Source organism: Myotis myotis, unplaced genomic scaffold, assembly GCF_014108235.1.
Source record: "Myotis myotis isolate mMyoMyo1 unplaced genomic scaffold, mMyoMyo1.p scaffold_m19_p_3, whole genome shotgun sequence".
Lineage (NCBI taxonomy): Eukaryota > Metazoa > Chordata > Mammalia > Chiroptera > Vespertilionidae > Myotis > Myotis myotis.
The window spans coordinates 124,885,712-124,912,392 of record NW_023416335.1 but is presented as its reverse complement, the minus strand read 5'-3'; the positions used below and the strand labels follow the sequence as shown (position 1 = coordinate 124,912,392).

The following is a 26,681-nucleotide window of genomic DNA, read 5'->3' as shown; positions in this document are numbered from 1 at the left end:
AACCTCCTTCCTCTGGCAACCATCAGAGTGTTCTCTGTATCTATGACTTTGCTTCTGCTTTGTTTGTTCATTTATTTTGTTTGTTAGATTCCACATGTAAGCGAAATCATATCGCATTTGTTTCTTCCTGTCTTATTTCACTTAGCATAATGCCCTCTGGTCCATCCATGTTGTTACAGATGACAACATTTCATTCTTTTTTTATGGCTGAGTCGTATTCCAAGGTATATATGCAACACATTATCTTTATCCACTCATCTATTGATGGACACTTAGGTTGCTTCCATATTTTGGCTATTGTAAATAATGCTGCAGTGAACACAGGGATGCATATGTCTTTTTGAATTAGCCTTTTGGGTTTCTTTGGATAAATACCCAGAAGTGGAATTGCTGAGTCATGCTTTGTCTCTTGTTATAGCCTTTGTTTTAAAGTCTATTTTGTCTAAGTATTTCTACCCCAGATTTTTTATGAACTATTTCTATTTTTATGAAATATTTTTTTCCCCACTTCTTTACTTTCAGTCTGTGTGTGTCTTTCAATCTGAAGTGGGTCTCTTGTAGACAGCATATGCGAGGGTCTTATTTTCTTATGTATTCAGCCACTGTATGTCTTTTGATTGAAGCATTTAATCTATTTACATTTAGAATAATTGTTGATAGATATGTATTTATTGTCATTTTATTGTTCATATTTTTTATCTCTTTTTTTCTTCGTAAAGAAGTTCCTTTAACATTTCTTGTAAACTGGTTTGGTGGTGATGAACTCGTTTAGCTTTTTCTTTTTTAGGAAGTTCTTTATCTGTTCTTTGATTCTAAATGATAGTTCTGTTGAGTAGAATTATCTTGGTTGTGGGTCCTTGGTTTTTATCACTTTGAATATTTCATGCCAAATCTTCTGGCCTGGTAAGTTTCTGTTGCAAAATCAACTGTCAGTTTTAGGGGAGATTCATTGTAAGTAACTAATTGCTTTTCTCGTGCTGCTTTTAACATTCTCTCTTTATATTTAACTCTTGGCATTTTGTGTCTTGGTGTGTGCCTCTTTGGGTTCATCTTATTTGGGACTCTCTGTACTTCCTGGGCTTGTATGTCTAATTCTTTTGCCAGGTAAGGGAAATTTTCTGTCATTATTTCTTCAAATAGGTTTTTAATTTCTTGGTTTTCTCTCCTCTCCTTCTAGTACCCATGTGAAGTGAATTTTGGTATGCTTGATGTTGTCCCAACAATCCCTTAAACTATCTTCATATTTTAAAATTCTTTTTTCTTTTTGCTGTTCTAATCAGGTGTTTTCTGTTATCTTGTCTTTCAAATCAGTTATTCAGTTAAACTCTTTGTTGAAGTTTTCACAGTCATGAGCATGCTTATAACCAATGTTTTAAACTTTGCATCTGGTAGATCGCTTGTCTCCATTACATTTAGTTCTTTTTCTGGAGTTAGGTTCTATCATTTTATTTGGGATGTTTCTTTGTCTCCTCATTGTGTCTTCCTCCCTGTGTTTGTTTCTATGTATTAGATAGAACTGCTATCCTAGTCTTTGTAGAGTGGCCATATGTAGTAGGTGTCCTATGGGACCCAGTGGTGCTGACTTCTAGTCACCTGAGCTAGGTGTATCTCTTGTGTGGGTTGTGTGTGCCCTTCTATTGTAGTTGAGTCTTGATAGCTGTTGGCATATCAATGGGAGGGATTACCCTTGGCTGAATGGTTGTGAGGACTGGCCATGACCATAGTGGAGGACCTATTGTTCAGGGGCTGATTGTACAGACTAGGATTTGCTCTAATAGGCCTCTGATATCTGCTCAGCCTGCTCTATGAGTGTGTCATTTGTGGAGATGGTTGGTGGTTCTCTAGTGTGGTCTGAAGCTGGCCACCAGATGTGTTGGTGCAGGGGCCTCTTGGGAGGTGCAGGCCAAGGTCAGCCTCTACCTGTATCCTACCCAGGGTCACTTGGTATGAGCTACAAAGTGATCTACAGATGGTTGCCACTTGTGCTGAGATTGGAGGTTCCTGGAAGAAGCCAAGGTGTGAACTGAGGCCAGCTGCTATTAGTGCTGGGTTTGGGGCTGCTTAACAAGAAGGATGATGCACACATGAGGCTGGATGATGCTTGTTTGGGGTTTGTGAACCTTTGAAAGATTTTAGGAAAGTTCACAGCACTGGGCGAGATAGGCTGTTTGTATAGAAAAGCCACTGGAAGGGGCTCGGGTGGGCTTGCAAGTTGGGTGGGGTGAGGTCTCAAGGAATCACCAGGATGGGGCTATCAGTGTTAGCCTGATTGTTGGAGACTCAGATATCATGCCACCTGTGCCTACAGGAGGAGGTCTCAGAAAAGGAACAATGGCTTCTGCAAGCACTTCTGTCTGGGAGAAACTACCCCTCCTGCCCTTGCCTTGAAGCCAGACAATTCAGTTCCTTAGCCTTTCAAGCTACTACCCCAGAGTTTGTCAGCAAATTAGTTTGTTCATGGGCCCTTTAAAAGGAACACCTGGGACTCCAGAAGCACTCATTCCTCAGCCAAAATCTCCCCTGGTTTTCACAGCTAAAAGTTATGGGGATTTCTCTTCCTGGCACTGGATCCCTGTGCTGGAGAGCCAGAGTGGGGCTGGGACTTCTGCTCCTCAGTGGGGACCTCTGCAGCCAAGATATTCCTCCCAATTTTTAACTACCACATATGGATTTGGGACCAGTCCTTTTTTAGTCTCTGTTCCTCCTACCAGTCTGGATGGGCTTCTTCTATAAATCCTTCAGCTAGTCTTTAGTTCAGCCGTGGGCAAACTACAGCCTGCGGGCCGGATCCGGCCTGTTTGAAATGAATAAAACTAAAAAAAAAAAAAAAAAAAAAAAAAGACCGTACCCTTTTATGTAATGATGTTTACTTTGAATTTATATTAGTTCACACAAACACTCCATCCATGCTTTTGTTCCGGCCCTCCGGTCCAGTTTAAGAACCCATTGTGGCCCTCAAGTCAAAAAGTTTGCCCACCCCTGCTTTAGTTACTTATTTAGGTTGATTGCTTTATATTTTGGTTGTAATTCCAGTTTGGTGATGGGAATCCAGCTACTCTGCTGTCATTTTGGATCCTGCTCTTTTCTGTTGTCAGGACCTCCTTCCACTACTGTATTCAGCAGTAATGGTGATAGTGGCAATTCTTGTCTTGTTTTCATTCGTTTCTTTTAAAAATATATATATTTTTATTGATTTCACAGAGGAAGGGAGAGAGAGAGAGAGGTAGAAACATCAATGATGAGAGAGAATCATTGATCAGCTGCCTCCTGCAGGCCACACACTGGGGATTGAGACCACAACCCAAGCATATACCCTGACCAGGAATTGAACCGTGACCTGTTTCATAGGTCAATGCTCAACCACTGAGCTATACCAGCCAGGCTCCATTCTTAAAGGGAATATAATTTCCATTAAATCAAGTGCTTTTACCATCTTTGCCAAGTTAAAAAAGTTCTTTATGTTCCTAATTATTAAGAATCTTTTTAAAAATCATAAATGTCAGGTTTTATCAAATGCTCTTTTGCATCTATTAAGATATTAACTTTTGTCTTTAGGTTATTGCTATCTTAAATTAATTGATAATTTTTTATGATTTTGAAATTATTGTAATCCTGGGATAAATTCTACTAGTTCATATCTATTATTTTTAAAAGGGATTTTTACTCAATTAGTTCATATTTAGAATTTTTGCACTGGAAATCATAACCAAAATGAACCAGTGATTTTTCTTTTTTGTATTCTCCTTATCCTATTTGTAATAAAAAGTACAGTAGCTTAATAAAATGGGCTATATAGGTTTTTTATATAGATTTATATAAAATTGGAAATTTAATGTCTCATGAACATTTGGTAGAGCTCACCTATAAAACCATCTGGGCCTAGGGCTCTTTAGCAAGGGAGAGTTTTGATTGCCATTTCAATGTATTTAATACTTTGGTCTATTCAATTTTCTATTTTTCCTGCACTAATTTTGACATCTTATACATTCCTAGTAATGTATCACTTCATCTATATTTTTAAAATTTATTAGTATACTTGTGAGTGCTTATAGATGATTGATTAGCAAATGTTCACACCTCTCATTCTGTGAGAAGATTTAATTCTTTATCCTATGAGTCCTGTATTTGGCCACATGTCTTGCTTTGGTCAATGGAATATTAGTAGATTTGACCTGAGCAGAATCCTTAAATGTTTTTAAGCAGGGTTTAGCCTTTTAGTCCTAAAAAGATGGCTGTACTAGAAGGGAAAGATCTCTTAGCTCAGCTGTTTTTTGTTTGTTTGTTTGGCCCAGCAAACGTGAAGCATATGACACATCGAGTAGTGACAGTGACTCACTGCAACAGTGAGTTGGGGAGGCTGGTATAATTACCAGGCTCTCCAAAAGGAATGTGTACAGTTTTTTAAAGTGCTACCCATGTCCAACTGAGCCACTCTTATAAAGAATTCATATGTGCTTATAACATCTCCAGTTATGTCGCAAAATAACTAATGAAAAGGTGTTTTATAGTTAAAAACCTTTCTGTTTTTCTAGATCCCTGACCTCAGATTTATCTGACTTTCCTAGCAGCTTGTTTACATCTCTGATGTGCCTCTTTTACTCCTTGGTGTCCAGTCTTTTAAGTGTGCTCTTGAACCCGGTATAGTTCCTCTTCTCAGGACACCATTAAGCTAGCCACATACCATAGGATACAGGGTAAAGAGAGGGGTATACAGGATGCTGGGCCTGTGAACTCTCCTTCACTCAGAAAACCTACACCCAGCCAAGATGGATCATGGAGAGCTGTCCGCACAGAAATTCGAAAACTCGACTAGGAGGAACTTTTTGTTTTAAACTATGATCAGTTACTGAGAAAGTATACATTGTGTTCTATTCTGTGCTCAGCATGGAGCTAACGGTTGAAAAAGGAGAACATAGAAGTAGAAGTCTCTGCCTATAAAGAGCTTGGGAGACAGCAGTGTCATTTAAGAAAAAAAAAAAAGTTGTGTGACTATTTCAGACCTGACTCTAAATGCAGTAGGAATTGAAAAGGAGACTTTTAGTTTTGAGGCCAGAGCAGTAATTGATAGGTATGAGTGAGAGAGAAAGAGATAGTTGGAGAAGGAGAGGGGAACAATATGCTGCTTTCATTTATGTAGTGACCACAAAGGTGTGTGTGTGTGTGTGTGTGTGTGTGTGTGTGTGTGTGTGTGTGTGTGTTGGGGGGTGGGGGGGGGTGGGGAGAGCAGAGTAGAGGTGAGGGGATGGGGGATGCAGGAGTGGGAATATTCATTCCTTCAAATGGATCCCTGGCTTCATTGTGGTAGATGGGTTTGTCAGAGAATGTTGATCCTTTTCAAAATAGGTGAGTTTTAACTTCCCCGAGAGTGTGATTAAAGGGTTGCATGAAATATTTAGGATCTATATAAGGGAGAACATTTTATCAGTATGAAAGGGTTTAAGTCCTTGCTTAGAATTTTAGAAACTAGTTGAACATTCTTATGTCACAGTGTCTCATAGCTCTTAACCAGGGGTAGTACTGCCTCACCCCAGGGTATGTGGACATGTGTGCTGAGGCTGGGCTGGGGGATGTTACTAGTACTTAGCAGGTGCAGGTCAGTGAAGTTAAAGACCCAGCTAGCGAGTGTCCTGCCCGAATGCCAATGGTGTAATTGTTGAGAAACACTGGACTTCCAAAACTTCAATCATTTTGGCTCTACTTGTACAATTTTTGCCATATATTTGTACCACCTGTACTACTAATTTAACCCTTTTTTCCAGTTTTACTTTTTATTTTTAAATTTACTTTTCTTTTTGTTTACTTTTTTGTCATTCTCTACCTGCTTTATTTACTTTTTACTTACTTATCTTAATCCTTGCAATCATGAGTTTTAAATGCTATTTATACTTTTCTAATTGTGTTAAAAATAGATACATGACTGTTCAAATACAGCATGTTCACCCATGTGCCACCTGACATCATCTCGCATACCACTAGTAGTATGCACATGGAGCTTTGAGAAACAGTGGCCAGATGGTCATAGTGGACTAACTTATAGCTTGACCTGATTTTATGTAATGTATCCTTGGGAGTTAGAACTTCATTTTTAAGTGACCACATATTCAGCAGAATTCACAAGCTAGAAGGGCCACATGAGGATACTTTCCCAGATAGAGGTCAGATGGCGCAAACAGCTTTTACTTTGTGTGCATTTGTTCTCCTTGGAAGACCCAATTTGCTCTTGGCTGGGTGTGTTTATGTGCCAGTTATCTTTGCTCCAGTCTATGTCCACAGACTACTAGCCATCTTCTAGTCATGGGGAAGTATTCACAAGGAGTATGTGGCCCTGAAAGTGTTGAAGAATGAGGGCAAATACTGCCCTCACTTCCAATTAATTGCTCAAAGCGTATAATATTGCATTAATAGTTGGCCAGGAGTCAGAATGATGACAGAGTGTAGCAGGATAACAGATGCTCCCGCCCTGACACCCAATGAGCTGAACCAAAAAGCAGTTAAAACAAAAATATTCGCCAGCTGTAGGGAATGGCTCTAGGGTCAAGCTTTGGGCTGACCTGTAGCAGGGCCACAAACAAGTCCCAGCCTGGAGGGCAGAGCTTTCCTAGCATAATTAAGCCTGACCTTGTAGTCCTCCCTATTTCCTTCCTAAGTAGCTAATTGGCTGTGGGAGGTGCAGCAATTATTGTCGAAACAAGAACATTTGTATGCATGTTAATCTACCCTTGTTTCAATCAGACTATAAAATAAAGCATTGACTTGCAGGCTGGTCTTTTGTGTCCTCATCCAGGCACGGGAGCTTCACCCAGCCCCAGCTGTATTCTCTTGTCTGTCTTTTCTTCAATCCTTCACTGCCCCTCCTCAGGTTCACCCTTGGTTGTGCTGGTACAGCACAGCCAGCAGCAACCAACCAACCAAAAAAACCCCACAGCTTTGTGATAGTCCATATACTTTGAAAAGTGGGAGACAGTGAAGGAAACACCCCACCCTGACCCCTCAGAGGCAATACTGGGAAAGGAAAGCAAGGGTTCCTACTAACACAGATCAGTTTGGAAAGAATCTGGCTCAAGAAGTAGACAGCCTCCATAAAGTCAGGAATCACCCTTAGCAGAGGCAGGAAGGCAGCCCAGAGCAGGCAATCTCAGTCTCTATGCTGTTACAGAGAGAGAGACCATAGGAGTGAGTGCTAGCTTGCAAAAGAGAGAGCAGAATGAAGGACCCCCCCTCCGCCCCCTCCCAAAGGCAGACGTAGTGATCCTAGCACTCCTCTGGCAAAACACTGTGCAGAAAGCGTCAGCCAACATCAAATTATAGCTCAGAGGAGAAAGATAACTGGTCCCCTATAGAGTGAGCAGAGTGTCAAGATATATCAACTTACTATAAGAGAGCTAACAGAAGTTTTGGACGGAGATACTCACATTAAGTATGTAGAAGATGAAGGTAGGTATCATGACAACTATGGAAATACTGCAGCAGAGGAATGAAAGAAAGGAACATGTTTGCAAAAAATAAATATAACCAACCTGGTCTGAGAGGAAACCCAATTCAAGAAAACTCAACCTCACAAGTATTTCATGCTATAGAAGAGTTCAATATCAAATCAATAGAAATAAAAACTCAATGTAGTTCTGATAAAACAGATTCTTTTTAAAATTTTATGTTTGATTGTGGTAAAATATACATAGCATGAAATGTACCATCTTTTCTATTTTTGAATGTACAGTTTGAGTGTTAAGTACATTTACATTGTGTACAACCAGAACTCTTCCTTTTGTAAAACTGAAACTCTGTACTTATTAAAACAATGCCCCGTGTCTCCCTCCCCCAGTCCCTGGCAACCGTCATTCTTCTCTCTATCTCCATGAATTTGACTACTTGAGTACCTCATATGAATGGAATCAGAGAGTATTTGTCCTTTTGTGACTAGCTTATTTCATTTCGCATAATACCCTCAAGGTTCATACATGTTGTAGCATGGGTCAGAATTTTTTGCCTTTTTATGGCTACACAATATTCTAATGTATAATATACAATGTTTTATTTATCCATTCATTCCTTGACAAACACTTGAGTTGCTTTCACTTCTTGGCTATTGTGAACAATGTTGCTATGAAAATGGATATACAAATAGCTCTTTGAGTCATTGCTTTCAGTTCTTTTAGGTGTATAACCCAGGAGTAGAATTGCTGGATAGTGTGGTAATTTCATTTTTAATTTAACCACCATACATACTGTTTTCCATAGCAGCTGTACTATTTTACATTTCCACCAACAGTGCACAAGGTTCCAGTTTCTCCACATCTTCATAACATCTGTATTTTTAAAATAATTACTTTAATTTTAAAAGTACAGTTGACATACAATATTTTATTAGTTTTAGATGTACAACATAGTGATTAGACATTTATACAACTTACAAAGTGATTACCCAAATAAGTCTAGTGCCCATCTGACACCATTCATAGTTATTACAATATTATTGACTGTATTTCCCATGCTGTGCTTTATATCTCAGTGACTGTTTTTGTAACTGACAATTTGTACATCTTAATCCCTTTCCCTTTTATACCCATCTCCCCAACCCCTTTCCCATCTGACAACTATCAAAATGTTCTCTGTATCTATGAGTTTGTTTCTGTTTTGTTTGTTTATTTTGTTGTTGTTGTTTTTAGATTCCATATATACATTAAATCATATGGTGTTTGTCTTTCTCTGTCTGATTTATTTCACTTAGCATAATATCCTAGAAGTCTATCCATGTTGTTACACCTGACAAGATTTTATTCTTTTTATGGCTAAGTAATATTCCATTGTATATATGTATCACATCTTCTTTATTCATTCATCTATTTTTTTTTATTGCTTAAAGTATTACAAAGGGTATTACATATGTCTCCTTTTTCCCCCCACCCTTGACAATCCCCTGGCCTCCCCTATCCCCCAGTGTCTTATGTCCATTGGTTATGCTTATATGCATGCATATAAGTCCTTCAGTTGATCTCTTACCCCCCCGCTTCTGCCCCCTCCCCTCCCCGGCCTTTCTGCTGCAGTTTGACAGTCTGTTTGAGGCAGCTCTGCCTCTGTATCTATTTTTGTTCATAAGTTTATAATGGTCTCTATTATCCATGAATGAGTGAGATCATGTGGTATTTTTCCTTCATTGACTGGCTTATTTCACTTAGCATAATGCTCTCCAGTTCCATCCATGACGTTGCAAATGGTAAGAGTTCCTTCTTTTTTACAGCAGCATAGTATTCCATCGTGTAGATGTACCACAGTTTTCTAATCCATTTATCTACTGATGGGCTCTTAGGCTGTTTCCAGATCTTAGCTCATTCATCTATTGATGGACACTTAGGTTGCTTCCATATTTTGGCTATTGTAAACAATGCTGCAGTGAACACAGGGATGCATGTGACTTTTTGAATTAGCCTTTTAGATTTCTTTGGATACATACCCAGAAGTGGAATTGCTGAGTCATGTTTTGTCTCTTGTTATAGCCTTTGTTTTAAAGTTTATTTTTTCTAAGTATTGCTACCCAAGATTTGTTGTTGTTTTCATTTTCATGAAATATCTTTTTCCATCCCTTCACTTTCAGTCTGTGTGTGTCTTTTGATCTGAAGTGAGTCTCTCGTAGACAGCATATGTGAAGGTCTTGTTTTCTTTTTTGTTACATGCTATAACCCTAAATATTTCAAGAAAAATGATCTTAAATATAATAATGTTCATGCAATAAACATTAATATCTCATGCCGAAACCGGTTTGGCTCAGTGGATAGAGCGTCGGCCTGCGGACTGAAGGGTCCCGGGTTCAATTCCGGTCAAGGGCATGTACCTGGGTTGCGGGCACATCCCCAGTAGGAGATGTGCAAGAGGCAGCTGATCGATGTTTCTCTCTCATCGATGTTTCTGATTATCTCTCTCCCTTCCTCTCTGTAAAAAATCAATAAAATATATTTAAAACAACAACAACAAAAAACATTAATATCTCAAAATGAACAATTTTAAATATGATAATGTTACATGCAATAAACACCAATTATTCAAGAAAAATGATCTTACATATAATATTACATGCAATAAACATTAATATTTCAAGAATAAAAGGATTTTCAGTATAACAATATTACCAAAACTGTACTAACATACTATGATATCACAAAAGTTGTAGGAAATTTAAAAGATCTGCAAATATCAGGATTACTTCTATTATATTCTAGAATATTTTTTCCCCTCTGACTCTATTTTTGTCCATCAGTTTATGTTGTTCATTATATTCCACAAATGAGTGAGATCATATGATATTTATCTTTCTCCAGCTGGTTTATTTCACATAGCATGATGCTCTCCAGGTCCATCCATGCTGTTGCAAATATTAAGAGTTCCTTCTTTTTAACTTTGGCATAGTATTTCATTGTATAGATGTACCACAGTTTTTCAATCCACTCATCTGCTGCTGGGCACTTAGGCTGTTTCCAAATCTTAGCTATTATAAATTGTGCTGCTATAACCACAGGGGTGCATATATCCTTTCTGATTGGTGTTTCTGTTTTCTTGGAATATATTCCTAGAAGTGGGATTATTGGGTCAAATGGGAGTTCCATTTTTAATTTTTAAGGAAACGCCATACTGTTTTCCACAGTGGTTGCACCAGTCTGCATTTCCACCAGCAATGCACGAGGGTTCCTTTTTCTTCGCATCCTCACCAGCACCTGTCATTTGTTGATTTGTTGATGACAGGCATTCTGACAGGCGTGAGATGGCACCTCACTGTCCTTTTGATTTGCATCTCTTGGATGATTGGTGACTTTGAGCATGTTTTCATATATATATCTTGGCCTTCTTTATGTCCTCTTTTGAAAAGTGTCTATTTAGGTCCTTTGCCCATGTTTTGATTAGATTTTTTATCTTCCTTTTGTTAAGTAGTTTGAGTTCCCTATAAATTTTGGAGATTAAACCCTTATCAGAGATAACATTGGCAAATATGTTCTCCCATGTAGTGGGCTTTCTTGTTGTTTTGTTGATCATTTCTTTTGCTGTGCAGAAGCTTTTTATTTTGATGTAGTCCCATTTGTTTATTTTCTCTTTAGTTTCTATTGCTCTAGGAGGTGTATTGGTAAAGATATGCCTGCTATTTAGCTGCCTATGGATTCTTCTAAGATTTTTATGGTTTCCCATCTTACGTTTAAGACCTTTATCCATTTTGAGTTTATTTTTGTGTATAGTATAAGTTGGTGTTCTAGTCTCTCTCTCTCTCTCTCTCTCTCTCTCTCTCTCTCTCTCTCTCTCTCTCTCTCTCTCTCTCTCTCTCTCTTTTGCATGTATTGTATTTGTCCAATTTTCCCAACACCATTTATTGAAAAGACTGTCTTGACTCCATTGTATGCTCTTGCCTCCTTTGTCAAATATTAATTGAGCATAATGGCTTGGGTCAATTTCTGGGTTCTCTGTTTGGTTCCATGGTCTATATGTCTGTTCTTGTGTTAATACCAGGAGATTTTGAGAACAGTGGCTTTGTAATATAGCTTGATATCTGGTACTGTGATCCCTCCAACTTTGTTCTTCTTTCTCAGAATTGCTATTGCTAGTCAGGGTCTTTTTTTATTCCAGATGAATTTTTGGAGAGTTTGTTCTAGGTCTGTGAAATATTTTGTTGGTATCTTAATGGAGATTGCATTGAATCTATAGATTGCTTTGGGTAGTATGGACATTTTAATGATGTTGATTCTACCAATCCATGAACACAGTATATTCTTCCATTTGTTTATGTTTTCCTCTATCTCTTTTTTCAAGGTCCTGTAGTTTTCCAAGTATAGGTCTTTTACCTCCTTAGACCTAGTTTATTCCTAGGTATCTTAATTTTTGTGTTGCAATGGTAAATGGGATTGGTTTTTTTAGTTTCTCTTTCTGTGAGTTCATTATTGGTGTATAAAAAAAGCCATAGATTTCTGGGTGTTAATTTTGTATCCTGCTACATTGCTGAATTCATTTATTAAGTCTCATAGTTTTTTTGATGGAGTCTTTGGGGTTTTCTATGTACAATATCATGTCATTTGCGAATAATAACAATTTTACTTCTTCTTTTCCAATTTGGTTGCCTTTTATTTCTTCTTCTTGTCTGATTGCTATGGCTAGCACTTCTAGTACTATGTTGAACAGGAGTGGTGAAAGTGGGCATCACTGTTTTGTTTCTGTTCTTAGGGAAAATGGTTTTAGTTTTTGCCCATTCAATATGATGTTGGCTGAAGTTTGTCATATATGGCCTTTATCATGTTGAGATATGCTCCCTCTATTCCAACTTTGCTGAGAGTTTTTATCAAAAATGGGTGTTGGATTTTGTTGAATGCTTTTTCTGCATCTATTGATATGATCATGTGATTTTTGTCTTTCCTTTTGTTAAACTGATTAGAACAGATACTACACTTGATCTTAGCCAAAAGGCCGAGAAGCGATGTGTCTTTCCTTTTGTTTATGTGATGTATCACGTTTAGTGATTTGAGAATATTGTACCAGCCTTGCATCCCTGGAATAAAGCCCACTTGATCATGGTGTATGATCTTTTTAATATATTGCCAGATGCTCCTTGCTAATATTTTGTTGAGGATTTTAGCATCTATGTTCATCAGGGATATTGGCCTGTAATTCTCTTTCTTTGTAGTGTCTTTATCTGGTTTTGGAATTAGGATAATGTTGGCTTCATAAAAAGAGTTTGGAAGTGTTCCTTCCTCTTAAATTTTCTGAAATAGTTTGAGGAGTATAGGTGTTAGTTCTCCTTTGAATGTTTGGAAAAACTCCCCTGTGAAGCTGTCTGGACCTAGGCTTTTGTTTGGTGGAAGTTTGTTGTTGTTTTTTTTTTTAATTTTTATTACTGCTTCTATTTCATCAATTGTTATTGGGCTATTCAGGTTTTTTATTCTTCCTGATTCCATTTTGGGAGATTGTATTTTTCTAGGAATTTATCTATTTCATCCACATTGTCCAGCTTGTTGGCATAAAGTTTTTCATAGTATTTTCTTATAACCCTTTGTATTTCTGTGGTGTCCATGGTTACTTCTCCATTTTCTTTTCTAATTTTATTTATTTGGGTCCTCTCTCTTTGTTTCTTGATGAGTCTTGCTAATGGTCTATCAATTTTGTTTATCCTTTCAAAGAACCAGTTCTTGGCTTCACTGACTTTTTTGTATTTTTTTTAGTCTCTATGTTATTTATTTCTGCTCTAATCTTTATTTCCTTCCTACTTACTCTAGTATTTTCTTGTTGTTCTCTTTCTAGTTCTTTAAGTTGTAGGGTTAAATAGTGTATTGCTGATTTCTCTTATTTTCTTAGGTATGCCTGTAGTGCTATGAACTTCCCTCTCAGGACTGCTTTTGCTATGTCCCAGAGATTTTGGGTTATTGTGTGTTCATTTTCATTTGTTTCCAGGAAGTTTTTGATTTCTTTCCTGATCTTGTTGGTAACCCATTCATTGTTTAATAATATGCTATTTAGCCTCTATGTGTTTGAATGTTTTGGGGTGTTTTTACTATAGTTGATTTCTAATTTCATTCCACTGTGATCTGAGAAGATACTTCCTATGGTTTCAATCTTCTCGAACTTGAAGAGACTTGTTTTTTTGTGTTAACATGTCATCTATCGTTGTGAATGATCCATGTGCACATGAGAAGAATGTATGTTCTGCAACTTTGGGGTGAAATTTTTTGTAAATGTCTATTAAATCCATCTGTTCCAGTGTGTCCTTTAGAGTCTCTGTTTCCTTGTTAAGTTTTTGTCTGGAAGTTCTGTCCAGGGAAATCAGAAGGGTGTTAAAGTCCCCTATTATGACTGTATTGTTGTCAATCTCTCCATTAAAGTCCTTTAGAAGTTTCTTTATATATTTAGGTGCACCTATATTGGGTGCATAAATGTTTACCAGGGTTATAACCTCTTGTTGGATCAATCACTTTAGTATTGTGTAGTGACCTCTGTTGTCTCTTGTGATGGCCTTCATTTTAAAGTCTATTTTGTTGGATATAAATATTGCTACTCCAGCTTTTTTTTCTTTCCCATTTGCATGGAAAACTTTTTTCTATCCCTTCACTTTCATCCAGTGTGTGTCTTTGTTTTGAGGTAGATCTCTTGTAGACCGCATATAGTTGAGTCATGTTTTTGTATTCATTCAGCTACCCTACACCTTTTGATTGGAGCATTTAATCCATTTACATTTCAGGTTATTATTGAGAGGTATTTATTTATAGCCATTTTAATTTGTATGGCTAGGTTTCTCTAGGTTTCGCTGTATGACTAGGTTTCTTCTCAGCAATCTCTTACAGCAATCCCTTTAGCATTTTTTGTAATGCTGGCTTGGTGGTGATGAACTCCATTAGCCTTTTTTTTTTTTTTGTCTGGGAAGATTTTTATTTGACCATCTATTTTGAATGATAACATTGCTGGATATAGTAATCTTGGTTTCAGATGCTTGCTTTCTATTACCTGTGTACTTCATGCCATTCCCTTCTGGCCTGTAGAGTTTCTGATGGGAAATCAGATGTCAGCCTTATGGGAACTGCTTTGTAGGTAACAGTTTTCTTTTCTCTTGCTTTCTTTAAGGTTCTCTCTTTGTGTTTAACTTTTGGCATTTTAATTATGATGTGTCTGGCATGGGTCTGCTTGGGTTCTTCTTGTTTGGGGTTCTCTGTGCCTCCTGAGCTTATGTGACTTTTTCCTTTACCAGGTTAGGGAAGTTTCTCTACCATTATTTCTTCAAACACTTTCTCTATTCCATTCTCCCTTTCTGCATCTTCTGGCATACCTGCTATTCTAATATTGTTACATTTCACAGTGTCCCAAAGATCCCTTAAGCTGTCCTCCTGTTTTTCAATTCTTTTTTCTTTCTTTTTTTTAAAAATTAAATATTTATTGTTCAGATTATTACATTTGTACCTCTTTTCCCCCCCATAACTCCCCTCCTCCCAGTTCCCACCCCACCCTCCGCCCTCACTCCCCACCCACTGTCCTCATCCATAGGTGCACGATTTTTGTCCAGTCTCTTCTCGCATCCCACACACCCCTTTCCCCCCCAAGAATAGTCAGTCCATTCCCTTTCTATGTCCCTGATTCTATTATAATCACCAGTTCATTCTGTTCATCAGATTATTTATTCACTTGATTCTTAGATTCACTTGTTGATAGATGCATATTTGTTGTTCATAATTTGTATCTTTACCTTTTTCTTCCTCTTCCTCTTCTTAAAGGATACCTTTCAGCATTTCATATAATCCTGGTTTGGTGGTGATGAACTCCTTTAGCTTTTCCTTATCTGTGAAGCTCTTTATCTGACCTTCAATTCTGAATGATAGCTTTGCTGGATAAAGTAATCTTGATTGAAGGTTCTTGGTATTCATCACTTTGAATATTTCTTGCCACTCCCTTCTGGCCTGCAAAGTTTCTGTTGAGAAATCCGCTGACAGTCATATGGGTATTCCCTTGTAAGTAACTGAGTTTCTTTCTCTTGCTGCTTTTAAGATTCTCTCTTTGTCTTTTGCTCTTGGCATTTTAATTATGATGTGTCTTGGTGTGGTCCTCTTTGGATTCCTTTTGTTTGGGGTTCTCTGCGCTTCTTGGACCTGTAAGTCTATTTCTTTCACCAGGTGGGGAAGTTTTCTGTCATTATTTCTTCAAATAGTTTTTCAATATCTTGCTCTCTCTCTTCTTCTGGCACCCCTATAATTCGGATGTTGGTGTGCTTGAAGCTGTCCCAGAGGCTCCTTACACTATCTTCATATTTTTGGATTCTTTTTTCATTTTGCTTTTCTAGTTGGGTGTTTTTTGCTTCTTTGCATTTCAAATCTTTGACTTGATTCTTACGCTCCTCTGGTCTGTTGTTGGGAGTCTGTATAATATTCTTTATTTCAGTCAGTGTATGCTTAATTTCTAGTTGGTTCTTTATCACAACATCGAGGGTCTCATTAGATTTCTTGAGGATCTCACTACATTTATCAGCAGTTTCTAGAAAATTATTGAAAGACTTTAAAAGTGTGGTTTTGAGCTCTATATCTTCCATTGCTGATATTTGCATCCTGTTTCTTTGTCTCCGCATTTTTTTATGTTTTCTTGGTGCACCCCCTAGTGGTCTTTGTGCGCAGTCTTGTTGTAGTTAAGCCTTGATTGTTGTAGGTAATACTAGGGGGGATTTGACCACCAGGCCAAGTGGCTGTGAGAATCAGCTGTGTCTGCAGTGAGAGAACTTCTGTTCTCTAGGGAGGTGCTAATCTGGCCTTTGCCTGAGGCTATCCGGCAAATGCCTCTGTGCAGGGCTTGGGCGGGGCAGGTCCCAGGAGATCTACAGGGTGGGCGGAGCAAGCAGTTATGGCTGCTCTCAGTCCTGTCCCCAGGGGTTCTGCCTCTCAGAGTCCCAGCAACCGCCGCAAACCTCGGAGAGAAAGCTGTCTTCGAGTTCCGACCGAAGCCAGACAGTCCCGCTTCTCCTGTTTGAGTCTGGGTCCCTAGAGACTCGCCTGAATCTGGAGCTCAGAGTCTGAGACTCCCTCCCGATTGAAACAGACAACCGTGCCCTCAGCTGCCAGCCTGTTCCACATGCACTCCGCACCTTAGTATTTGACTTCAGCACTGCGCCTCCTCTGAGTCTCGGTATGCTATTCTCTTCCCTCCTAGTTGTAGAACTTCCACTCAGCCAGCCTTCCTGTGGTTCTGGATGATGTCCGTTCCGTCTTTTAGTTGTATTTTTGAAGTGGTTGTTCAAGGCAGCAAACTCCAGCGTTAACCTATGCCGCCATCTTGGGTTTTTTTTCTCTTTTTTCTTTTTGGTTCTTTTATTGAGTGATATTTTCAACTCTGTCTTCTAATTCACTGATTCAATCCTCAGCTTCTCCTAATCTGCTGTGTATTCCTTCCAATGTGTTCTTTATTTGTGTGATGTCATTCTGTATCTCAGATCTTTCTTTTTTTTTAGTTGCTATATCTTTTTTCATACTGTTGAGCATTTTTATCATCATTACTCTGAACTCTGTTTCAGATAAATTTCTTATCTCTGCTTCATTTATCTCTTCTGGAGAATTTTCTAGTCCTTTCATTTGGGGGTTGTTTCTTTGTTTCTTCATTTTTGTTGTCTGTTTAAGTTTGTAACTGTGAATAAGGCAGATCCTCTATACCTCTCAATCTCTAGTGCAGGAAAGTGTTAAAGGCTGTTTCTGACTAATTGGATCAGGCAAAGATTCAAACCTCCAGAGACTGCCTCTGTCTACAGACTAATAAGATTCTGACTTGAATTGCCCCCAGGCAATCATTCTCAAGTGTAGTGAGAGTTTTATCAACAGGGTGGGGCAGTTGCTTCTGCCTGGAGGATAATTGTTATTTTTAATCTCTTAAGTAGCCTCAGGGCAAGGTGTTTTCCAATAGGGTTTATCAACTGTGTTCCCCCCAGGCAAGGCAGATGTTTATGTGAGGGAATGACTCAGCCCAGGAAACTCTGCTTTCAGAGCGCTATCCCCTTAGTCCCCAGTTCTGGGTTCTGTTCTCACAGCTCCAGTCCACTTCACCCTCCCTTTGCCAGAGCAAAAGGTGGGTGGCTTCACAGGGAATTTTTGTGTGTTGTCCTTCAAAAGGGTGCCTGAACTTTCAGCTGCCACTCCCTGGCAGACAGCCCCCCACTGCTTTTTACAGCTAGATGTTATGTGGGTACCCTCCTCAGTTTGAGGAGCCCAACTTGGGGATTATATCCCAGAGTTCTCAGTTGCATACTCCCCCCCCCCCCCCAACACACACATACACAGCTGAGATATCTCTCTGGGACTTCAGTTGCTGCCTGTGGGCACCTGGAAAGCCCTTTGGTGCCTCCACCTCTCCTACTAGTCTCTATGCAGTCTCCACCTTCAGTCCTTGGGTATCAGAATTCTCTCTGTGAATTTTCCATTGATTATTCAGGAGCCTTTCCATATTTCCATTGTAATTCCAGCTTGTTTCTGGGAGCATGTCTGTGCAGCATCCACTTACTCTGCCACCATTTTTCAGGGTCTAGTTTTCTTATACATTCAGCCACCATATGTCTTTTGATTGAAGCATTTAGTCCATTTACATGTAAAGTGATTGTTGATAGATATGTAGTTACTACCATTTTATTATTCATAGCTTTGATCTGTCTCTTCTTCTTAAGAAAATTCCTTTAACATTCCTATAATACTAGTTTGGTGGTGATGAATTTGTTTAGCTTTTCCTTGTCTGGGAAGCTCTTTATCAGTCCTTCAGTTCTAAATGATTACTTGGCTGGATAGAGTTATCTTGGTTGTGGGTCCTTGATTTTTATCAATTAAATATTTCATGCCAATCCCTTCTGACCAGGTAAGTTTCTATTGAGAAATCAGTGAATAGTCTGTGGGAGCTCCCTTGTAGGTAAATAACTGCTTTTTTCTTGCTGCTTTTAAGATTCTCTCTTTGTCTTTAACTCTTGGCATTTTAATTATGGTGTGTCTTGGTATGGGCCTCTTAGGGTTCCTCTTGTTTGGAATACTCTGTGCTTCCTGGGCTTGTATATGTATTTCCGTTGCCAGGTTAGGGGAGTTTTCTGTCATTAGTTTTTTTATAAAATATTATTTTATTTATTTATTTAGTTAGTTAGTTAGGTTAGTAATTTTTAGAAAGAGAGATAAAGGGAGAGGGAGAGAGTGAGAGAAACATTGATGTGAGACACAACATCAGTCAGCTGCCTCCTGCATGCCCCCTACCAGGGATTGAGCCTGCAACCCAGACGTGTGCCCTTGACTGAGACTGGCAACCTTTTGGTGCACAGGATGATGCCCAACCAACTGACCCATGCTGGCCAAGGCTTAAATTTTATATTTAATTAAAGTTTATATTCAATATTATTTTATATTTGTTTCAGGTGTGCAACATAGTGGTTAGACAATCACATACTTTACAAAATGGTCCCCCTACACTGTCATTATTTCTTTATATGAGTTTTCAATCTCTTGATCTCTTTCTCTTCTTCTTCTGGTATCTCTATGAAGCAAATGTTGGTACACTTAATGTCCCAGTAATCCCTTAAACCATCCTCATTTTAAAAAATGTTTTTTCTTTTTTCTGTCCTGTTTGGGTGTTTTCTGTTACCTTGTCTTCCAAATTGCTGATTCAGTCCTCTGCTTCATTTACTCTACTATTGATTTCTTGTATAGTTTTCCTTATTTCAGTTATTCTATTCTTAATTTCTGTTTGGCTATTTTATATGTTTTCAATTTCCATTTTTATGTTTTCTATATCTTTGTTAAAGTTCTCACTGAGTACATCTTCTCTTCCCCTACATTTTTTTTAACACCTTTATAACCAGTGTTTTGAACTCTGAATCTGATCAATTGCTTGTATCCATTTTCTTTAGTTCTTTTTCTGAAGTTTTGTCCTGTTCTTTTATTTGGGACATGTTTCTTTGTCTACTTATTTTGACTGATTCTTTGTGTTTGTTTTTTCTGTATTAGGTGGTTCTGCTCTGTCTTCCATCTTGGTAGATTGATCTTACGTAGTAGATGTCCTTTGGAGCCCAGTAGCACAGTCTTCCTGGTCACCTCAGTCAGGTGCTTCAAGGGTGTCCTTGTGTGGGTTGTGTGTGGCCTCCTGTTGTAGTTGAGTCTTGAGTGCTGTTGGTACATCAGTGAAAGTACTTGATCCTCAGACTGACTTGCTGTGAGGGATGACTGTGACTACATCAGATGAGCTGTTGTGCGGCGGCTAACCCCATGGGAGCCTGATTCATTTTAGCAGGATTCTGGTACCTGTTGAGTCCACTCTTTGGGTTGGTCATTTGTAGAGCTAACTGGGTAGTATTCTGGGATGGTCTGAAGCCAGCCACCGGGTATGTTGGTTCTGGGCCTCTTAGGAGGGGCTCTGGTGCAGGCCACTTCAGCCACTGCCTGTGCCTAGCCTGGGGCTACCTAGCTTGGCCACACTGAGGCCAGACACTGCTTGTTTGGGATTTTTGAGCCTTTGAAAAATTTTAGAAAAGTTCATAGCTTAAGCTGAGACTGGCCATTTGTATGGAGAAGCTACTTAAAGCAGATTGGACAGGCCCGAGAGTTGGGTAGGACAGGGTCTCAGGGAATCACCAGGACAGGGAAAATGGTATTAGCCATATTGGTAGAGATTCAGACCTGTTTCTCACCTGTGTCTACAGACTGTGTTGTGGGAGGGCTCAACACAGGAACAATGGCCTCTGCCAGCATTTCTGTCTGGGAGAAAGCTGTCTCTCCAGCCCTCGCCCTGACGCTGGACAAGTCTGTTTCTCCCAAAGCCAGATTAGTCGGTTCCTCTCCTATGTTCCTGGTGCCTTTTGAGCTACTGTCTCAATGCTGGAGCTCAGAGCTAGTAAGTCCATGAATGGGCCCTTTAAGAGGAATGCCTGGTACTCCATACGCCCTCTATCTCACTCAGCTGCAATCCTTGCTGGTTTTCACAGCCAGAAGTTATGAGGACTTCTCTTCCCAGCACTAGAACCCTGGGCTGGGGAACCTTGTGTGGGGTTGGGATCCCCTAATTATTTATGGGGAGATCTTCACAGCCAGGTTATCCCTCCTGTTTCTTAACCACCACTCCATGGTTGTGGGATCAGCTCATTTTGTATCTCCACCCCTCCTACTAGCCTCAACATGGCTTATTTTTATCCTTAGTTATAGGACTTCTGTTCACCTAGTCTTTGGCTTGTTGCCAAGAATGATTGTTCTGCAATTTAGTTGTAATTTTGATGTGGTTGTGGTAGGGAGCCAGCCCAGCATTTACCAACTCTGCCATCTTCTTTTTGATAGTAGCCATTCAATGAGTGTGAGGTGAAATGGGATTTGTAAAAGATTGATTGAAGAGCCAGAAAAGAAATTGAGGACAAAACACAATACAAGATTTGAGCCATAAAACAAACAAACACACACAGTATAGAATCAAATGAGTGGCCTGGGGAAAGGCAGGAGCTCATCACAGGGAGTGAAAGCAGTAAGAGGGAAAATGATAGCCCTCTTGTGGAGGATAGGCAAAGCCATACACCATATGAAGCAGAAAAATAATGCAAAGATATGATAAGAATTCCCTGGCTAGTGTGATTCAGCAGCTAGAGCATCACTCTGTGCACTGAAGGGTAGTGTGTTCAATTCCCAGTCAAGGGCACATACCTCTGTTGCAGGTTCCATCCCAGGCCCTGGTCGGGTGCATGCGGGAGGCAACCAATCAATGTGTCTCTCTCACATCAATGTTTCTCTCTTTCTCTCGCCCCTCCCTCCCTTCCACCATCACTAAAAATTAATGGAAAAAATATCTTCAAGTGAGGATTAATAACAACAAAAAAAGATATAACAAGAAGATTTTTCTGAAAGGAAGAACTAAATCTTTGGTCACATGGTCATGCCACATGTGCGAAAAGGAGAAAGAAGATGACCAAGTTATGCCCTAATCTAAAGCTTCAGTACTGTAAACTTCAGACAGAAAAAGCAAGTTTATAAAATGGGGATATCAAGTTGGTTTCAGAATTCTCCACCCCAGTGTTCTCTACCATGAAATATGAGCAGGATCTACAAACTTATAAGAAGAATAAAATCATTAAAATTACATAAAATTGTATTAATAATTTGAAGGAATAATATTAAAACAATATAATATGAACATTTTAAATAAATATAAGTTACTATTTGGCAGTGAAGGAATAAGCAGACTGTCTTGATTTGAAAGAACTAAAGGAAGATAGTAACCATGAGCATTTCCTCAGAAAAATCGCCTTATGATGAATTTGACCCAAAGATTTAAATCAAAAGAACAAACTCAGGAATAAAAATTCCATGGTTATAAAACAGTAACAAAAAAACCATGGGTGACCATTCAAGCCATTATAATATAGTTTTAAGACTGAACAACTGGGTAAGGGAGTATTATTCTTACAGAAGTATGTAAATGTTATGCACCTGGCAAAATAAAATGAGGTAAGCAACAAAAATCAAGAGGTGTGAAGAAAGGGAGAGGAAATATAAAGTATTCATTATAGAGAATTAATGTTAAAATATGCAATATATCTCTTAAATTTTCATAAACTTTTCTCAGCATTGATTCGTGTGTGTGTGTGTGTGTGTGTGTGTGTGTGTGTGTGTGTGGTTTGCATGTGTTTTAAGTATTTTAACTGCAGGTCAGAAAGCCATTTAGTTTCTCTTTTCTTCTTCTTCTGTTATATTAAAAAATTTAAATAACTCTTAGAAAAATAGCTGTTAGATTATTCTAACAGTATATGTCAAAATTATGTTCAACAACTGTGAATACAATGGTGGGATATTGGATGATTTGTTTTCTTCTTTGTACTTTTTTGAGTTGCTTGAATTTTTTAATGAGCCCATATTTTTTATAAAAGTCATAAAATTAATACTGTTAATATAAAATACTGGTCAGTGTTCTAATTGCTACTTAGTCATTTTTAAAAAAATTATAATCTTGATAAACACCAGAAAGAGCCCTTGACAATAATTTTACAACTCATGCCAAAGGCAGGTGAGTGGAAAACATTATCTATTCTAATAAGATACCTTTTGTCTTCTTATCTATAATAATAAAAGCGTAATATGCTAATTAGACCGGACAACCTTCCAGACAAAGCCAGGGCTATGAGGGCTGAGGCAAGCCGCCGAGGCTGCGAGGGCCAAGCCCCTTGCACAAATTTCATGCATCGGGCCTCTAGGTGACTTCATAAATCAAAACAGTGAGCTGGTGAATGTGAAGTGGGATTGACCTGTGTTGCTGGTGACAGAAAATGAAGTACAGTGTGCTATTGTGCAGATGTCTGAGCCAGGAATGTGGAGACCCCACTTCTAGTCCTGGCCTAACGAGTAGCCAGCACCATAATTGAGGATGTTTGGAGTCCTTAATCTCTGCACTTTGCTACAGTGAACTTCATTCACTTTTTTTGAATGCACCATGTTCTCCTGCATCAGGGCTTTTTCACAATGCAGTATTTTTTTTTTTTGCACAGAGTGCATCATACACACCTTTCCTTTCCCTTCACTGGTGATGTTCAAGTTTGTCAGCAGAGGGTAGCTGTTCTATTTGGCAGGTTACTCTCCAGCACTAGCCAGTCCTGCAGGCCACAGTGTCACCCCTGTGCCCACTGGCCAGTGCTAGAGGGAACTGTGGCCCCTGCAGGCACCCTCCCATTCCTCCGGAACCTTCTTTTTAGCCTCTCCGGTGAGACAGATGGAAGTGAAAACAGCATGTTTACAAAGCAGTATGTGCGATGTAATTCTAAATGTATGTTTTACATAGAGGACTGAAAGGAAATAGATCAAATCAATTGGTTTCTCTGGTGAGATTTCTAGTTATTTTTATTTTCTTGTTTTCAAATTTTCTGTAATAAATGCTGAATTTTCATAGATGCTGAATGGTATTTCTCAAGCCCCTATCTATGGCTTTGTACTGAGCACCCCCCCAAGAAGACTAGAAAAAATCGGTCCCTGATATTTGGAAATGTACATCATTCTCCCCATGTTTTCCATTTTCCCCCCCACCCCCACCCCCGACCCCATGATGTTTTTGCTTGCTCTTTTCACGTTGGTGTCTTTCTCCTCCCCAGGTAACCAGGTAACTGGAATCCCTGCACACATCCTCAACAGCTCCCCATCAGACCGGCAGATTAACCAGCTGGCCCAGAGGCTGGGCCCTGAGTGGGAGCCCATGGTGCTGTCTCTGGGACTGTCCCAGACAGATATCTACCGCTGTAAGGCCAACCACCCCCACAACGTGCAGTCACAGATGGTGGAGGCCTTCGTCCGCTGGAGGCAGCGCTACGGGAAGCAGGCCACCTTCCAGAGCTTGCAAAGGGGCCTCCAGGCCGTGGAGGGGGACCTCTCAGTACTCCAGCACATGCTGGAATGATGTTGCCTCCATCAGCCCTCTGGGAAGTGTGTCCCCAAGTCACATGTGCCCTGGGCAGGTAGTATTTTTTTTTTTTTTTTTGGTGTGTGTGTATGTGATTTCTTCTTAATGATCCTTAGATGAAAGGAGAAAATGAGATTTCCACTTGACATTACCTAAAAGGCTGGATTGCTCAGATCTTCAGATCTCCCACACTGGCTTGACAATTCATTGTTTTCAATTGCTCAAAGACTGCATTGTCTTCATTGTTCAGGTTTTAATTCTGTGGTTACCTTTTAATAGACTGGCAAAACATAGTGGCTCCAAAGCTATGCTGTGTTATCACATTACACGCAGGTGTCCTGTCCATAGATCATCCGCTTTTGCGTTGCCTGGGAACTGACCCGTGGACTTTGCTGTTTATAATGATGATGATAATAAGAAGTGAATTACTATATACAATGTGGCCCTTTCATGAGAAAGTGTTGCTTGTTTTTCTTCATTCTTGTATTGCGTCGGTTAAGAGTGTAAATTTATAGAAGTTGTTTCTCTGGAACAGAATTGATAGCAACAAGAAAATGGCTACTTTCTTCAGTCAAGATAAATAGCTCTGGCAGGGTGTCTGCATTAAATTTAAGACACTAAAGCCTTCTGCAAAGACCAGTTCAAGTACCAGCATGTATTCCTGAGCCCTTCATCTCTAAAAGATTGCTTAAGAAAATCCTGTACCATTTATTTAAAGGATTTAGTCCGGGAACAGAAGGAGGTGTAGTCTTTCCATCGAAGCCCTGACGATTGGAGTGTTATGCTCTTAAGGAGTATGATTTAGACTTCTGTCCTTTTACTAAAAACACATGTTATTTGCCAAATGCTTTACTGTTTCAAGGCTTTTCATATATGGGATCTCATTTGGACCTCACGAAGATCCTCTGAAGTAGCTGGCCAAGAGGGGTGAGCCGCCCCCTGCAGGGAGATTAAGTGATTAGCCTGCTGAATGAGCTAGAATGTGTGCTTTGGAGCGCTGTTCCCATGTGTCCTTCGCAACGGCTCAGGCGGCTTCTCCTCTCTCACACATGCTCATTGAAGAAACTCTGAGTCCTGCTCTCTGCCTGCTAGCAGCATCGCCCTGGATAAGTTACTTCTCTAAGCCTCTCAGTTTCCTCGTTTGTAAAATGAGGAAATGATTGTTCCCACCTCCAAGATGTTTGGGATGATAAAAGGAATAGTGCTGCCTGGTCCATAGTCACCCCTTGGGAACCTGCTGCTGTGGCTGAACCTGGGAGCAGTTCACAGATAAAGCTGCACAGTGGCTAACACTGAGTACACTGTAGGAAGTGCCACCCTGCTTCTTGCTAAGCTTTAAAATGTGATGTGATTGTATTAACTCTACAATGGGTCCAATCAAGAGAGCGACAGGTGAACATCCCAATTTGTGATCTGAGCTTCTGAATAATCAGAGAATCTATTGCTTAACCCTAATCTAACTCGGGATGTTTCAAAGGGAAAAAATTATACTTTTTATCTCTCTCCATTCTGGGTTCAAAGTGCATAGAGTAGTGGACGTGAGCATGAAGTGGATGCTCAAAATGATGACAGTGGTGTGTTGATAACATCCTTTTGGGTGTCTGGCAACTATATTCCCTTTACTAAAAAAGGTCAGTTATTTCACAGTTCAACAAACAGTTCAGAAGAATGGTCTACTGGTTTCATTAGCCCTGATTTTCCATTTTGTAGCCCAGCCATTAATTCATTATCTTGTAAAATTCTCATACTTTTGGCCCCATCACTGCATCCAGTGATAAGACTGTATTTCTTTGGTATCTCAATAAACTGCTTGTCATTTTGAACCATGGACTTGTTATGTTGTTGCTGTTTATCCCCTGAGTTTGCTAACAGAGAGTTGCTTTGGCATTCGCTCACACCAGATTTATATATGAGAGAATATATCTGGGCTCTGTTGTGTCTGACTAGATGGCATTTTAGAAGTGGTCAGATGATTAGCTAAGTCATGTTCCGGCCATTTGCAAGGAGTCTGTCATGTATTAAGACACTCTCTGCTCTGTGAGCAGTGAGAAACAAGTCATGACGAAGTTCCCCAAGGTGGGCTGCCGGGGCCATTAGAGAGCTCTGACTGGCTGCCCTTAATGTGCAGGTGTCTCCAATGGCACCTGGCAACCGCACCTGTGTGAGCTTGCTCACATTGTTGCAGAAGATTTGCAGAATGGAAGAACAGAACATCCAGATCACAGCCTCCTTTCTACCTCAAAGAGTGACGCAAATGACATCAGACTACCTCCCAGGGGAATCAGGTAGGCGTTGTGCTGGCAAGGAGTCCATGTGGTTTTGCATGGAAGAAGACTCTACAGTTCCAGAGGTTGCCTACTCCCAATAATATCCTCAATGAGTACAATGGTGTGGCCCAGCATTTGCAGACACTGATTAAAAAATAAATCTTGCTCCAGTTTGGTTTGATGTATGTGTATGTTTGTACATATTCACATGTGTGTGCATGTATGAATAGTTCCCCAAACTTTTATTTTTCCATTTCCTCTAATTCCTTTTTTAAAAATTGGGGACACTATTACATATGTCCCCTTTTCCCCCCATGCTTTGCTCCCCTCCGCCCTAGGCCTTCAATACATTGTTGTCTGTGTCCATTGATCTATGCATATATGCATGTACTAGTATATTCTTTGGCTAATCTCTGTTAGTCCACCCCTCCCCTCCCCTCTGAGATCTGTCAGTCTGTTCCATGCATCCATGCCTATGGTCCTATTTTGTTCATCAGTTTATTTTGTTCATTAGTGAGATCATATGGTATTTATTTTTCTCTG

The 26,681-nt window shown here is 39.5% G+C and overlaps 1 protein-coding gene and 1 pseudogene across 2 annotated transcripts in view; one reads left to right on the top strand and one right to left on the bottom strand.

Moving 5' to 3' along the window:
• Positions 1-25,699, top strand: part of CRADD (CASP2 and RIPK1 domain containing adaptor with death domain) — a 205,184-nt gene extending 179,485 nt beyond the window's left edge. For both annotated transcript variants that reach the window (XM_036301588.1, XM_036301587.1), the window contains exon 3: positions 23,567-25,699. In XM_036301588.1, the coding sequence (XP_036157481.1) occupies positions 23,567-23,868 (302 nt within the window). In that variant the 3' untranslated portion in view covers positions 23,869-25,699. The remainder of the gene's footprint in view (positions 1-23,566) is intronic.
• On the bottom strand, positions 12,316-12,447 carry LOC118652421 (annotated as a pseudogene).
• Positions 25,700-26,681: the final 982 nt, after the last annotated feature.